This window comes from Oncorhynchus kisutch, linkage group LG5 (genome assembly GCF_002021735.2).
Source record: "Oncorhynchus kisutch isolate 150728-3 linkage group LG5, Okis_V2, whole genome shotgun sequence".
Taxonomy (NCBI): Eukaryota; Metazoa; Chordata; class Actinopteri; order Salmoniformes; family Salmonidae; genus Oncorhynchus; species Oncorhynchus kisutch.
The window spans coordinates 58,388,202-58,403,436 of NC_034178.2; the positions used below are offsets into that span (position 1 = coordinate 58,388,202).

At 46.5% G+C, this 15,235-nt stretch overlaps 1 protein-coding gene across 4 annotated transcripts; it reads left to right on the forward strand.

Moving 5' to 3' along the window:
- The first annotated feature begins 1,519 nt into the window (after nucleotides 1–1,519).
- LOC109890272 (lymphoid-restricted membrane protein) lies at nucleotides 1,520–11,365 on the forward strand. 4 transcript variants are annotated; one of them, XM_020482257.2, is made up of 14 exons: nucleotides 1,520–1,824; nucleotides 6,867–6,986; nucleotides 7,130–7,187; nucleotides 7,342–7,414; nucleotides 7,863–7,893; nucleotides 8,010–8,150; nucleotides 8,327–8,449; nucleotides 8,593–8,734; nucleotides 8,989–9,035; nucleotides 9,175–9,225; nucleotides 9,340–9,437; nucleotides 9,818–9,922; nucleotides 10,116–10,289; nucleotides 10,577–11,365. In XM_020482257.2, exons 2-14 carry the CDS (start codon nucleotides 6,975–6,977, stop codon nucleotides 10,719–10,721), a joined length of 1,200 nt encoding a protein of 399 aa, XP_020337846.2. In that variant the 5' UTR covers nucleotides 1,520–1,824; nucleotides 6,867–6,974; the 3' UTR covers nucleotides 10,722–11,365. The 4 variants fall into 4 exon arrangements, with proteins under 4 accessions (XP_020337846.2, XP_031681364.1, XP_031681365.1 ...); XM_031825504.1 differs by having other exon boundaries at nucleotides 6,870–6,986; XM_031825505.1 differs by having other exon boundaries at nucleotides 1,521–1,824; nucleotides 7,133–7,187.
- Nucleotides 11,366–15,235: the final 3,870 nt, after the last annotated feature.

Here is a 15,235-nt window from a genome sequence, read left to right on the forward strand (position 1 = left end):
GAACACAGTGGCCTCCAACATTCTTAAATGGAAGAAGTTTGGAACCACCAAGACTCTTACTAGAGTTGGCCAAACAAGCAATCGGAGGAGAAGGGCCTTGGTCAGGGAGGTGATGGTCACTCTGACAGCGCTCCAGAGTTCCTCTGTGGAGAAGGGAGAATGTTCCAGAAGGACAACCGTCACTGCAGCACTTCACCAATTAGGACTTTATGGCAGAGTGGCCAGATGGAAGCCACTCCTCAGTAAAAGGCACATGACAGCCCGCTTGGAGTTTACCAGAAGGCATCTAAAGGACTCTCAGACCATGAGAAACAATTGTCTCTTGTCTGATGAAACCAGGATTGAACTCTGGCCAGAATGCCAAGCTTTAATTCTGGAGGAAACCAGGCATTGCTTATTGCCTGGCCAATACCATCCCTACGGTGAAGCATGGTGGTGTCAGCATCATGCTGAGGGGATGTTTTTCAACGTCAGGGACTGGGAGACTAGTCAGGGTCGAGGGAAAGATGAACGGAGCAATGTACAGAGGGATCCTTGAAGAAAACCTGCTCCAGAGCGCTCAGAACCTCAAACTGGGGCAAAGGTTCACCTTCCAACAGGACAACGACCCTAAGCACACAGCCAAGACAACGCAGGAGTGGCTTCGGGACAAGTCTCTGAATGTCCCTGAGGGGACCAGCCAGAGCACGGACTTGAACCCGATCAAACATCTCTGGAGAGACCTGAAAATAGCTGTGCCTCGACGTTCCCCATCCAACCTGACAGAGCTTGAGAGGATCTGCAGAGAAGAATGGGATTAACTCCCCAAATACAGTTGTGCCAAGCTTGTAGCATCATACCCAAGAAGACTTAAAGCTGTAATCGCTGCCAAAGGTGCTTCAACAAAGTACTGAGCAAAGGGTCTGAAGACGTAAATGTGATATTTCAGGGAGGGCGGGGTTTATACATTTGTTAACATTTCTAAACCGGTTTTTGCTTTGTCATTTATGAGGGGGGGGGGGGACTATTAAACTATTTTAGAATAAGGCTGTAACGTAACATTTGGAAACAAAATCAGGGGGTCTGAATACTTTCTGTATGCACTTTATATTATCATCCTTCTGCCTCTGACTGCTGTCCAATAGCATAAACGCCCCTAGGTACTTCATTGAGATCTAAAAGGGTGTATTAGTTATGTATGGTTAAAGACCAACCAGTTCCTCTGATTGGCTTGGTGGAATTTGCCATAATGTTTACACGTATCCAATCCTTTCAGCTCTACTCAAGTAGCTATAGGCATTCAAGTTGAGTTGGATGTGTGAAGGGGAGAATGAGTGAGCTCTGACATCGCAACCAGGAGCATATTCATTACGCTGATTCTGTTAAACTGAAGCAAACGGAACAAAACGGGAAGGGACCTACCTGAATTTGTCAAAGAGAAACTCTTGTTTTAACTGGTGAGCCAAGGAGGAGGACTGTTTGTTTAGTCTAGCGTTCTAGCTTCAGGTGAAGTTCACTCTTGTATGAGTGAGCAAGACTTCACTCAAACAAGTGTGCATGTGTTTTGGGGTTGAGGGTGGTCCCTAATCTGTCTTTATCACCAACTCTTGGATGCATTCCCTCTAGAAAACCATGACTCCCCCATTGGTGTGAGGGAACAAAGCTGGTGGGAAAACAAACAGCTGTCAGGGGAGCTTTAAAAAGGCAATATAAGGAAAAGTGAAGGAGAACAGGGAAGAAGAGCGAGGAAGGAGTGTGGGCAGCATCACTAGACCGGAATGTCACTGTGCTCAGTAGCTCCTGAAAAACAAAACATCATTGGACACCATGGGCCTCACTACACCGGTAAGATAATAATGGTGTCCCATCATATTCAAAATGGCCGTGCAACTGTTTTTGGCAGTTTAGTAGATTGTATTAAGATATCTAACACTGTTTCAAAATGAACTAGTTGTTTTTTTGAGACTCAAAGTTTTTAGTTCTATGTTGTATTATTTTGTGACCACTTTGGTCTGTGTCTTCTGTGTCTCAATAACGGAATGTCTATAGGCCTATACATATTTGGCTGAATCTCTGTCATTTCACAACTACCACAGTCCTCAATAACTAAATATGGATGTTTCCCTTTTGCTTAGACTATAAAATGTAGCTCCAAAGTAAATAGAGGGAGAATAAAAGTTGACTTCAGTGTGTATCTATGCTGCTTTTTGGAACTGTTTTAAACTTAGAGAAGAGAACAGTTAAAGAAGAGCATCAGCTTCTTAGTGAAACAGTGACTGGTCTATTGAATAAATGTTTTAAAGGATTAACAAGTATGGACACACCTACTCATTCAAGGATTTTTCTTTATTTTGACAATTTTCTACATTGTAGAATAATAGTGAAGACATCAAATCTATGAAATAACACATGGATTCATGTAGGGTTAAACAAATTAAAATATATTTTAGATTCTTCAAAGTAGTCACCCTTTGCCTAAATGACAGCTTTGCACACTCTTTGCATTCTCTCAACCAGCTTCATAAGGAATGCTTTTCCAAAAGTCTTGAAGGAATTCCCACAATATGCTGAGCATTTGAAGGCTGATTTTCCTTCACCCTGCGGTCCAACTCATCCCAAACCCTCTCAATTGGTTTGAGGTCAGGTGATTGTGGAGGCCAGGTCATCTGATGCAGCACTCCATCACTCTCTTTGGTCAAATAGCCCTTACACAGCCTGGAGATGTGTTTTGGGTCATTGTCCTGTTGAAAAATAAATGATAGTCCCACTAAGCACAAGCCAGATGGGATGGTGTATCGCTGCAGAATCCTGTGGTAGCTATGCTGGTTAAGTGTGCCTTGAATTCAAAAAAAAAATCTGAGTGTCACCAGCAAAGCACCATCACACCTCCTCCTCCATGCTTCATGGTGGGAACCACACAGATCATCCGTTCACCTACTCTGCATCTCACAAAGACACGGCGGTTAGAACCAAAAATCAAACATTTGGACTGATCAGACCAAAGGACAGATTTCCACCGGTCTAATGTCCATTGCTCATGTTTCTTGGCCCAAGCAAGTCTCTTCTTATTATTGGGGTCCTTCAGTAGTGGTTTCTTTGCAGCAATTCGACCATGAAGGCCTGATTCATGCAAACTCCTCTGAACAGTTGATGTTGAGATGTGTCTGCTTCTTGAACTCTGAAGCATTCATTTGTGCTGCAATTTCTGAGGCTGGTAACTCTAATGAACTTATCCTCTGCAGCAGAGGTAACTCTGGGTCTTCCTTTCCTGTGGCGGTCCTCATGAGAGTCAGTGTCATCATAGAGATTGATGGTTTTTGCGACTTCACTTGAAGATTTTTTTGAAATGTTCCGTATTGACTAACCTTCATGTCTTAAAGTAATGATGGACTGTCGTTTCTCTTTGCTTATTTGAGCTGTTCTTGCCATAATATGGATTTTGTGTTTTACCAAATAGGGCTATCTTCTGTATACCACCCCTACCTTGTGTCACGTTCTGACCTTTATTTCCTTTGTTTTGTATTTAGTTAGTATGGTCAGGGCGTGAGTTGGGTGGGCAGTCTATGTTTGTTTTTCTATGTTTCGGCCTAGTATGGTTCTCAATCAGAGGCAGGTGCCATTAGTTGTCTCTGATTGAGAATCATACTTAGGTAGCCTGGGTTTCACTGTGTGTTTGTGGGTGATTGTTCCTGTCTCTGTGTTTTGCACCAGATAGGGCTGTTTTGAGTTTTCACATTTCTTGTTTTTGTTAGTTTGTTCATGTGAAGGGATTTATTAAAACATGAATCAAAACAACCACGCTGTGCTTTGGTCCGCCTCTCGTTCAGATGAAGAAATCAATTACAGAATCACCCACCAACCAAGGACCAAGCGGCGTGGTAACGGGCAACGGCAAAAGCAGCAGCAGGAGAAGCAACAGAGGCAGCAGCAGCAGGAGCAGCAGCAGGAGCAGTGGGAGAGGCTGCACTATTTGGAGAGATGGACTTGGGAGGAGATTCTAGATGGGAAAGGACCCTGGGCAGAGCCAGGAGAATATTGCCGCCCCAAGGCCGAGCTGGAGGCAGCAAAAGCAGAGAGGCGGCATTATGAGGAACTAGCACGGCAGAGCGAATGGAAGCCCGAGAGTCAGCCCCAAAAATGTATTGGGGGGGGGGGGGCTCACAGGGAGTATGGCTATGCCAGGTAGGAGACCTGTGCAAACTCCCTGTGGTTACCGGGGGGCTAGAGAGACCGGGCAGGCACCGTGTTATGCTGTGGAGCGCACGGTGTCCCCAGTGCGGGTGCACAGCCCGAGGTACATTCCAGCTCCGAGTATCGGCCGGGCTAGAGTGGGCATCGAGCCAAGTGCCATGAAGCCGGCTCTACGCATCTGATCTCCCGTGCGTCTCCTTGGGCCGGCTTACATGGCACCAGCCTTGCGCACGGTGTCCCCGGTTCGCCTGCATAGCCCAGTGCGGGCTATTCCACCTCGCCGCACTGGCAGGGCGACCGGGACCATTCAACCGGGTAAGGTTGGGCAGGCTCGGTGCTCAAGAGCTCTAGTGCGCCTGCACGGCCCGGTCTATCCGTCACCACCTCCACGCACCAGCCCTCCGGTGGCAGCCCCCCGCACCAGGCTGTCTCTCCGGCCCATCCTTACAGGGGCTCCCTCCTCTCCAGCGCTGCCGGAGTCTCCCTCCTCTCCGGCGCTACCAGAGCCTTCCTCCTCTCCAGCGCCGCCTGAGCCACCCGTCTGCCCAGCGCCGCCAGTGCCGCCTGTCTGCCCAGTGCCGCCCGTCTGCCCAGCGCCGCCAGTGCCGCCCGTCTGCCCAGTGCCGCCCGTCTGCCCAGCGCCGCCAGTGCCGCCCGTCTGCCAGGGGCCGCCAGTGCCGCCAGTCAGCCAGGGGCCACCAGTGCCGCCAGTCAGCCAGGGGCCGCCAGTGCCACCAGTCAGCCAGGGGCCGCCAGTGCCCCTCAGCCCAGAGCCGCCGCCCCTCAGCCCAGAGCCGCCGCCCCTCAGCCCAGAGCTGCCGCCCCTCTGTCCCGAGCTGCCGCCCCTCTGTCCCGAGCTGCCGCCCCTCTGTCCCGAGCAGCCGCCCCTCTGTCCCGAGCAGCCGCCCCGCTGTCCCGAGCAGCTGCCCCTCTGTCCCGAGCAGCTGTCCCACCTCTGTCCCGAGCTGTCCCACCTCTGTCCCGAGCTGTCCCACCTCTGTCCCGAGCTGCCCCTCTGTCCAGTGGGGTCATTGAGAAGGGTGGCCATGGTGAGAAAGCCACGGAGGCGGACAATAAGGCGGACTAAGACAATGGTGAAGTGGGGTCCGCGTCCCGCGCCAGAGCCGCCACCGCGGACAGACGCCCACCCAGACCCTCCCCTATAGGTCAAGGTTTTGCGGCCGGAGTCCGCACCTTTGGGGGGGGGGGGTACTGTCACGTTCTGACCTTTGTTTTGTATTTAGTTAGTATGGTCAGGGCGTGAGTTGGGTGGGCAGTCTATGTTTGATTTTCGATGTTTTGGGGTATTTCTATGTTTCGGCCTGGTATGGTTCTCAATCAGAGGCAGGTGTCATTAGTTGTCTCTGATTGAGAATCATACTTAGGTAGCCTGTGTGTTTGTGGGTGATTGTTCCTGTCTCTGTGTTTTGCACCAGATAGGGCTGTTTTGAGTTTTCACATTTCTTGTTTTTGTTACTTTGTTCATGTGAAGGGATTTATTAAAACATGAATCAAAACAACCACGCTGCGCTTTGGTCCGCCGCTCGTTCAGATGAAGAAATCCATTACACCTTGTCACAACACAACTGATTGGCTCAAATGCATTAAGTATAAATACATTCCACAAATTAACTTTTGTCAAGGCACACCTGTTAATTTAAATGCATTCCAGGTGACTACCTCATGAAGCTGGTTTAGAGAATGCCAAGAGTGTGCAAAGCTGTCATCAAGGCAAAGAGTGGCTACTTTGAAGAATATAAAATATATTTTGATTTGTTGAACACTTTTTGGTTACTACATGATTCCATATGTGTTATTTCATAGTTTTGATGTCTTCACTATAATTTTACAATGTAGAAAATAGTCTTACATACTATAACTGCTGTACTTTCATGTTATGAAGTGAATATTGTGACTGTCCACTGTCAAAGTATGGACTATTAACACTACTTTAGAATATTAGACAATAAGTGTTTATAGTGACACTTGTACATGCTTCTGTCTGGAGGTTTATGGTTATATTGTTAGTATTAGATGTGTGGGTGTTTCCTAAAGCAAGCCAGCTGTTTATCCTCAGATTAAACTCATGTAGTTAATGATTGTCCTTTTCCTCTCCTCCTTTGTGTTCAGATAGTCCCTACCCCCACTTCTGTTTGTTTATAGCTACTGCATATCTTTCTCTCTCTGTTCTCCAGCATGCTCCTCTGTGTCCCTGTTTCCCCCGTGGTACTGTGCTCAGACACAGGCTCTATTGAAACTGAGAGCTGCCTGTTAGCTTTCTCTACTCACTCTTAAAGGATGTCACATTATGAATTGAGTGTTAAACTTGTGACCTGGGGGCAGGGTAAGTGTCAGTATCCCTGTGAGCATGATGTGAATAAAATTGTGGGCCATCTTTCCCTGTTTTCCCTTCCTTTAACAGGGTGTGTGTGTGGGCCATCTTTCCCTGTTTTCCCTTCCTTTAACAGGGTGTGTGTGTGGGCCATCTTTCCCTGTTTTCCCTTCCTTTAACAGGGTGTGTGTGTGGGCCATCTTTCCCTGTTTTCCCTTCCTTTAACAGGGTGTGTGTGTGGGCCATCTTTCCCTGTTTTCCCTTCCTTTAACAGGGTGTGTGTGTGTGCCATCTTTCAATATACTTGTAGAACGGAAGTCTGAATCTTATTTGTGTGTTCTTTCTTTCTCTCTCTCTCTCTCAGCAGTGAGGTATTCTTTCTGTAGGGTTGGTAAAAAGTATCAGGGGTGTGGAGAAAGATATAAACAACACTATACTCACACTCTGTACCACTCTGCCTAACACTGGGACCATGAATGCACAGGTAAGCAGGAACATTTCTTTCTTAATTAAAACATTCTTAAACCAGGCAAGTCTATTGAGAACTTGTCCTCATCTACAATAACAGCCTGGCCACGAGGTTGCTAACTGATTTGTGTGTCGTCCCTCTCCCAACACCCTGCTAAGAAGGCCACTCCCTGTGAGTATGCTGGCATACTGGGGGACAGCTCGGACTCTGACGAAGGTAAGGAATCCGTTTTGCTGCCTGAGCTGCATCGTTGCCAGCAACAGGACGTGGCTGTACTTCCATTTCCTGTCCTCTCTGTTGTTGTATGCTAGCGAAGCTATGTACACTCTGTCCTCTCTTCTCCTCTCCCCTCCTCTGCTCCTCTCCTCAGAGCCCAGTCCAGAGGATCAGCTGGCTATCTCCTGGGAGCACCTTCCTATACTGGAGAGATTGGGCCTCAGCAGGTCAGTTTATACCGGAGAGATTGGGCCTCTGCAAGTCAGTTTATACTGGAGAGATTGGGCCTCTGGAGGTCAGTTTCTACTAGAGAGATTGGGCCTCAGCAGGCCAGTTTATACTAGAGAGATTGGGCCTCAGAAGGTCAGTTTATACTAGAGATTGGGCCTCAGAAGGTCAGTTTATACTAGAGAGATTGGGCCTCAGAAGGTCAGTTTATACTAGAGAGATTGGGCCTCAGAAGGTCAGTTTATACTAGAGAGATTGGGCCTCAGAAGGTCAGTTTATACTAGAGAGATTGGGCCTCAGAAGGTCAGTTTATACTCGGACACACTTACTTTAACACTTTAACTTTTTCGATAGTCACAACCTCACTCTTCTCTTACCTCTCCCTCCCCTTTCTTCCCCTTTCCCCTATCCTGGCTCTCTACCTCACCTTTTCTCTCCTGCCCTCAGTGGTACAGAGATGACTGAAAAGGAGGTTGAGGTGAGAATTCTTTGCGATTTGTACACTTGGACAAAGAGACTAGAGACTACATGCACCCACATGCAGACGCACACACACACTGCACACTCATCCACACACTGTTCTGTCCCCTATAGAATGCGTTTACCCAGCTTGCACTGGCGTTCCGTTGTGACCAGTACACCCTAACCCAGAGACTGCAGGCTGAGGAACACGACAGAACAGTGGCCCAGGAGAACCTCATCCTTGAACTGGAGCAAACCAGAAACACACTGCAGGTAGGGGTGTGTACACGTGTGTTTGACCTGGCTGCTTCACAGTTAATGGTCTGATAAATGTCTGTTTCAAGTTTAAACCGTACCTCTCTCTTCCTCCACACTTCCTTTCTCTTTTACTATATCTATTCTCCAATCTTCTATTCCCCCCCCCCCCTCCTCTCCCCCCTCTCGCCCAGTATCTGAGAGGTAGATGTCTAGACGCTGAGATGCTGAGTCGTATTGAGGCCAGTCTGGACACAGTGCTGGACAGCGTGAGTGACATCATCACTGCTGCTGAGATGCTGGGGACTGTGCACCAGGTGAGACTGTCGTGTAATCCTAGGCTTGCTCTTTTGAGGTATAAGTCCAGGTTTTGGTTAGTGCTCTGTGAAAAATATATTTGTTCAAAACTGTTATACATGTAGTTTGTTTGAAACTTTGATAAATGTTTCTGCTGGGTCAGGAGGCGCGTGTGTGTCATTCTGTGGAGATGATGGGTATACACGTGGAGCATCTGAAGCGTCGTCACGCTGTGGAGAGATCCGAGCTGTTGGAGACCAGGAAATGTTTCCACCGCAGCCGGGGCAGGAGACACAGCGACTCAGGTCTGAGTGCTGCCCCTCAATGGATTTTTTTGTGGACAAGTGAAAGGAAAATTAATCACAAAGCAGTGACTTTTCTGAATATTTAGATTCTTACATTTATTCTTAAAAGAACAATTAATTGTAAGTAGGCCTGATCCACTATAAGTGACTGAGTTTCATAATAGGAGCACAATATCCTCTGACTGTACAGTATAACAAAATTCTCCACATATGGAAAATCTGTGTTCTGACTGTTGGCTTTTGAATCATTACAGAGGATGGAGACGTTAGGCACCTGTTTGCCAGGCGAGACTCCCAACATGTAACAGACAGTTCACTTCATTGCTTTTCATATCCTTCCTTCAAATATCTCAGTTAAATAAATAGAAAATATCAGCGAGGGCAGCCCAGTGGCTTGAATTCTAACATTTTTAAATGTTTCACTTCCCCGACTTTCTCAGACCCTCCTTCGGCGAAGAGTCAGCGTCACACTAATCCCAACGGGATCCCAGGTTCGAAACAATAACACTAAGACCTACTCCCATTGTGGTCCTGTGATCATGGTATGCATAACTCTAATTCTATGCTGACCTCTCTTTTCTCCCCCCTCTCATTTTCCCTCTCAGCTCAGAGACCTGGAGACCAAGTTCCAGGAGGGTTGCAGGGCCAGTGCTGCCACTGACAGCCAGGGGCCAGAAGGGGGCAGTGTGAACCAAGCCAGCAGGTACAGGAAAATCTGCCCTGTCATTAGTGCAGTTAGTGCACTGAGAGTCATCTGCATGGTCAGTTGTCACTAGTCGCTAGATGGCCATGCTAGTCACTAGTCAATGTGGAGGCTTTCATACGGACCACAGGCTTAGACACAAGTACACGGACTACAGTATAAACTTATGATGGATTTAACTGCTGTAGAGAACACATTGTGTGTGCATGGTGTCTGCTGATCTTATGGCTTATGCTGTGCTGTGCTGTGCCTGTGCCTGTGCTGTGCCTTGTGTTCATACCATCAGAACTATACAGACCTCTGTAACAGCAGCATTGTTTGTTGTTATAGTATTACCTTGTTTAGTTGGAAGTGTAAATTTAACTGTTTCCTTTTTAAAGGCCCTCTGAGATGTCCCCCCACCACACCCCCCTCCTGCTCAGACAGAGCTCCACACAGAGCTCCCAGAGCCTGGAGGAAGAGAGCGAGGTAGCCCCTCACACAAGGTGGGTAGCCCCTCACACCAGCTAGATAGCCCCTCATACCCCATGTAGGTAGCCCCTCACACCAGGTGGGTAGCCCCTAACTCATCAACAGGTTCCCCATTTATGACTAATTGACATTTAAATAATGACCAACGGGTCACGTGCGACTGACGCAGGGCTGACCATACTGTGTGGGTGGTTGTGTGTGTTTCAGTTCCCTGCAGATGACGCTACATCACAGGCGGAGGTCTGCAATCGTGACGCATGAGGCTAGTTCAGAGGAGGCCAAAGCCAAGGAGTCAAGAGCGGGGTCTGGAGTGGGGACGGGGTCAGGGGCAGGGTCTGGAGCAGGCACATCCAAGACCACCACAGTCTGCACCACAGAACCGTGAGTGTTAAGATGATTTAACACTATTAAGCTGCTATTAAGTCATATTAAAATGTATTAAGATAACACCATATTATTCAACTGATATAGCAGACAGTTGTCATTATCTGGCCAGGCTAAAAAAGTATGTATATTGAAGGCAATAGTGACACACAGCCTGGGATTCCCTGTAAACAAACATGCAACTTTTAGATAATGATGATGAAGACATAAATCTGGCCATAGCATGAATACTGGAAATTTGCTGAGATCATGATTTTAATCTGTATGCCTCCGTTTCCCTCCAGGCTAGTGGTGCTGTCAGAGCAGCGCCTCCTAGCTACATGGCTGTCTTACTGGATGTGGATGGTGCTGCTCCTCCTGGCTCTCTACTTCTTCCTGCTGCTGGGGTTCCTCCTCTGGGGTCTGAAGGTTCCACACCGCAGCTTCTGATATCTCACTTCTGCTGCACTGCATCTCAGCTCCACACCACAGAGTTCTGCGATTTAGCAGAAGCTTTTATCCAAAGCAACTTACAGTCATGCATATTTTTACTTCTGTACCACTGAGGTCTAAGAACTGAATTCTGAGCTATGCACCACCACCAACTGAGATAAACTGGGCATGGCTTTGTGAATGCACGAGTTCCCATAGTGTGGTCTGCAGTTGGGCTCTGCTCAACTACCGGAGTCTCTCACTGTGCAGTGAGTTTAAGAGGGATGAGAGTAACAGAGTTAAGAATGTGCAGTAAACTCACTCCACAGCTAGCTTGAAATATCACCAACGGATAGCAAACTGGATCCTTTTCTATAGCTCAATTGGTTGGTAGAGTACGTTGTTGTCACGCCTACTCCCTTCCTCAGGCGCTCGATGTTGTCGGTCTACTAAGCACTGGTCCTTGCAACCCACGTTGCGAACACCTGGCAATCATCATTACGCACACCTGGACTTCATCACCACCCTGATTACCATCCCTTCATATAGCCCTCACCACCCTCAGTCATCAGGCTGTATTGGTTTTGTTTTCATGTCTAGACGCTGCACTTGTTTTGTAACACACTATGTTCATTATTATTAAACTCACCACCTGCAACTGCGTCCTGCGTCGTCGTTGTCAAAGAGGGCGGTCACGTGTGTTTGTGATCAGAGGATCACTGGTTCGAGCCCGTTATGGGGACGGGGACAGTGGAAGAAGCTATACTGTTAGCAGCACACTGAAATCTGTTTTACTGGTGCTGTGACCCAGATCTGCAGTTGGGCTCAGCTCAACGACTGGAGTCTCTCGCTGTGTAGTGAGTTTTAAGAGGGATGATTGTAACAGGGTTAAGAGCGTGCAGTAAGCTCACTCCACAGCTCGCTTGAAATGTCACCAATGGCATAGGTTTCATATATAACCATCTTTTATCATAATAAACAGATTGGACAGTGAAGAGAAGACGGGAGACTAGGAAGAATGCGAGTGAAGGTACAGTGAGCTGGCTTAGAACTGACTGACTGGTATACAGTGGGGCAAAAAAGTATTTAGTCAGCCACCAATTGTGCAAGTTCTCCCACTTCAAAATATGAGAGAGGCCTGTAATTTTCATCATAGGTACACTTCAACTATGACAGACAAAATGAGAAAAAAAATCAGAAAATCACATTGTAGGATTTTTTATGAATTTATTAGCAAATTATGGTGGAAAATAAGTATTTGGTCACCTACAAACAAGCAAGATTTCTGGCTCTCACAGACCTGTAACGTCTTCTTTAAGAGGCTCCTCTGTCCTCCACTCGTTACCTGTATTAATGGCACCTGTTTGAACTTGTTATCAGTATAAAAGACACCTGTCCACAACCTCAAACAGTCACACTCCAAACTCCACTATGGCCAAGACCAAAGAGCTGTCAAAGGACACCAGAAACAAAATTGCAGACCTGCACCATGCTGGGAAGACTGAATCTGCAATAGGTAAGCAGCTTGGTTTGAAGTAATCAACTGTGGGAGCAATTATTAGGAAATGGAAGACATAATCTCCCTCGATCTGGGGCTCCACGCAAGATCTCACCCCATGGGGTCAAAATGATCCCAAGAACGGTGAGCCAAAATCCCAGAACCACACGGGGGGACCTAGTGAATGACCTGCAGAGAGCTGGGACCAAAGTAACAAAGCCTACCATCAGTAACACACTACGCCGCCAGGGACTCAAATCCTGCAGTGTGTTATATAAATATTCATACACATAGCTCATATATTATACAGCGCTAAGCTAAACCGCCTGACTCAAGTCATCTTACGTACCCTTGCTAAAACAGGAACTAGCTCACACAGCCAGCAATAAAACTACCCCCCTAAAACTATCCCCTCAGCTTGGTTGTCTCCCGACCCCAGGAAACAAAGACATTCCATCGCATGAACACATACACCCAGCCATAAAAACTGCCCCTCTACCTCACGAACCCCTGACACAAACATCTCCTAGTATAAACACATCTCACCCCCTCTACTGGTCGGGTGCTCAGAGAACAAGACTCTGTTCTGTACCAATGGGGCTCATGCTCTGGATTAGAGCAGGTCCGCCTCCAACCTTTTGGGACCAATCAGAAGACCAAAACGACAAGACTCTACCTACTTTATTCTATGTATAAAAATGAATGTAACCTTTGTATAAGGCCTCTTTTTCACCTGACTCCTTGCCGAGTTATATGAACTAGATCCGTGCACGTAAAACTGCGGGACAAGATATCTTTGACTCATTAAAACTGTCTTTTGTTACAACTGAAATCCACTCTGTCCAGCGTCCGTGATTTGGTCTCGACTCTCCAATATATAAACACTAACAAGTGCCAGACGTGTCCCCCTGCTTAAGCCAGTACATGTCCAGGCCCGTCTGAAGTTTGCTAGAGAGCATTTGGATGATCCAGAAGATGATTGGGAGAATGTCATATGGTCAGATCAAACCAAAATATAACTTTTTGGTAAAAACTCAACTTGTCGTGTTTGGAGGACAAAGAAACCTGAGTTGCATCCAAAGAACACCATACCTACTGTGAAAAATGGGGGTGAAAACAGAATGCTTTGGGGCTGGTTTTCTGCAAAGGGACCTGGACGACTGATCCGTGTAAAGGAAAGAATGAATGGGGCCATGTATCGTGAGATTTTGAGTGACAACCTCCTTCCATCAGCAAGGGCATTGAAGATGAAACGTGGCTGGGTCTTTCAGCATGACAGCATGACAATGATCCCAAACACACCGCCCGGGCAACGAAGGAGTGGCTTCGTAAGAAGCATTTCAGGGGCCTTGAGTGGCCTAGCCAGTCTCCAGATCTCAACCCCATAGAAAATCTTTGGAGGGAGTTGAAAGTCCGTGTTGCCCAGCAACAGCCCCAAAACATCACTGCTCTAGAGGAGATCTGCATGGAGGAATGGGCCGAAATACCAGCAACAGTGTGTGAAAACCTTGTGAAGACTTACAGAAAACGTTTGACCTCTGTCATTGCCAACAAAGGGTATGTAACAAAGTATTGAGATAAACTTTTGTTATTGACCAAATACTTATTTTCCACCATAATTTGCAAATAAATTCATAAAAAATCCTACAATGTGATTTTCTGGATTTTCTTTCCTCATTTTGTCTGTCATAGTTGAAGTGTACCTATGATGAAAATTACAGGCCTCTCTCATCTTTTTAAGTGGGAGAACTTGCACAATTGGTGGCTGACTAAATACTTTTTTGCCCCACTGTATGTGTGCTGGGGTCAACAGCACCAACCACTAGACCACACAGGCCACAAGATGACAATACTTGTCACCACACAAACCAAACCTCTTTGTCTTCATCTATGCACCCAACCAACACTGCTGCTGCAATGAGGCTAAATGAAGTCAGAGGGCCCCTAAGACTAACCACTGCCGCCTTTCTGGAAGAGCAGGGACATTCTGAGGCTGCTGAAATTAACTGTATACTTTGCTGGCTTCTAACTTTACATTGACCCTTCGTGTCTAACTGTATCCTGTCTTGCCCTAAAAGGTCTGGGTTGGGATGACGTTGATAGCTTCATTGCCTAATGGTAGTGCACACATGGGCAATGTTCCCTAAGTTTTGGGGGGCACAGCAAAATTCAGGTCTGCTGAGCTCAAACTTGAATGTTGTGAAAATTCTGTGCAACTTCCAGCGAGCGTTTATTGTTAACACTGAGGCTGTACCCTCAGTTTTAACAGTGGCCAAGTACACTATTTGATAATGTAGGCCTACCAGAGTGACCTACCATCAAAAACAAACAAACAAACAAACCAAAAAAAATGCCTCCCATAACATTTTAACATGGAATTAGCTGTTCTATCATTCAGCCAATGTGTAGTGTTCAGTGTACCTACATTCCAGGAGACATTTGGGGAAAAAACATGCAGGGCTTGACATTAAAAACCTCAAGAATCTGACCCTTTTTTCAATTCTAACTGTAGCTCAGGACCTGAAGCAAGGATGCATATGCTTGATATCATTTGAAAGAAAACACTTTGAAATTTGTGGAAATGTGAAAATAATGTAGGAGAATATGTAGCATAGTTTTGTGTGACCAGAAACAGCAGGGGTTCAAACTTTAGAACCCAGTTCCTACATTTTGAATCAAAAAATGTATTTTATCAAACAAAACTGTTATGTTTTTACCTCCGGATGACAAATCAGAGCAAGATTACTGAATATATCAAATCAAGTGCTGTGATAAAAGTTTTGTTGTGCACTCTCAAACAATAGTATGCTATATTTTTACTGGAATAGCTACTGTAAATTGGACAGTGCAGTTAGATTAACAAGAATTTAAGCTTTCTACACATATAAGACATGTCTATTTCCTGGAAAGTTGGATGTTACTTAAGTCATTCTAGTCACATTAGCGCCAGTTAGCAACAACCGTCCCAGTATAGGGACACTGATCTCGTAGAGGTTGACATTAACCTGTTTATCCACTTGTCCTTCAGACAAGG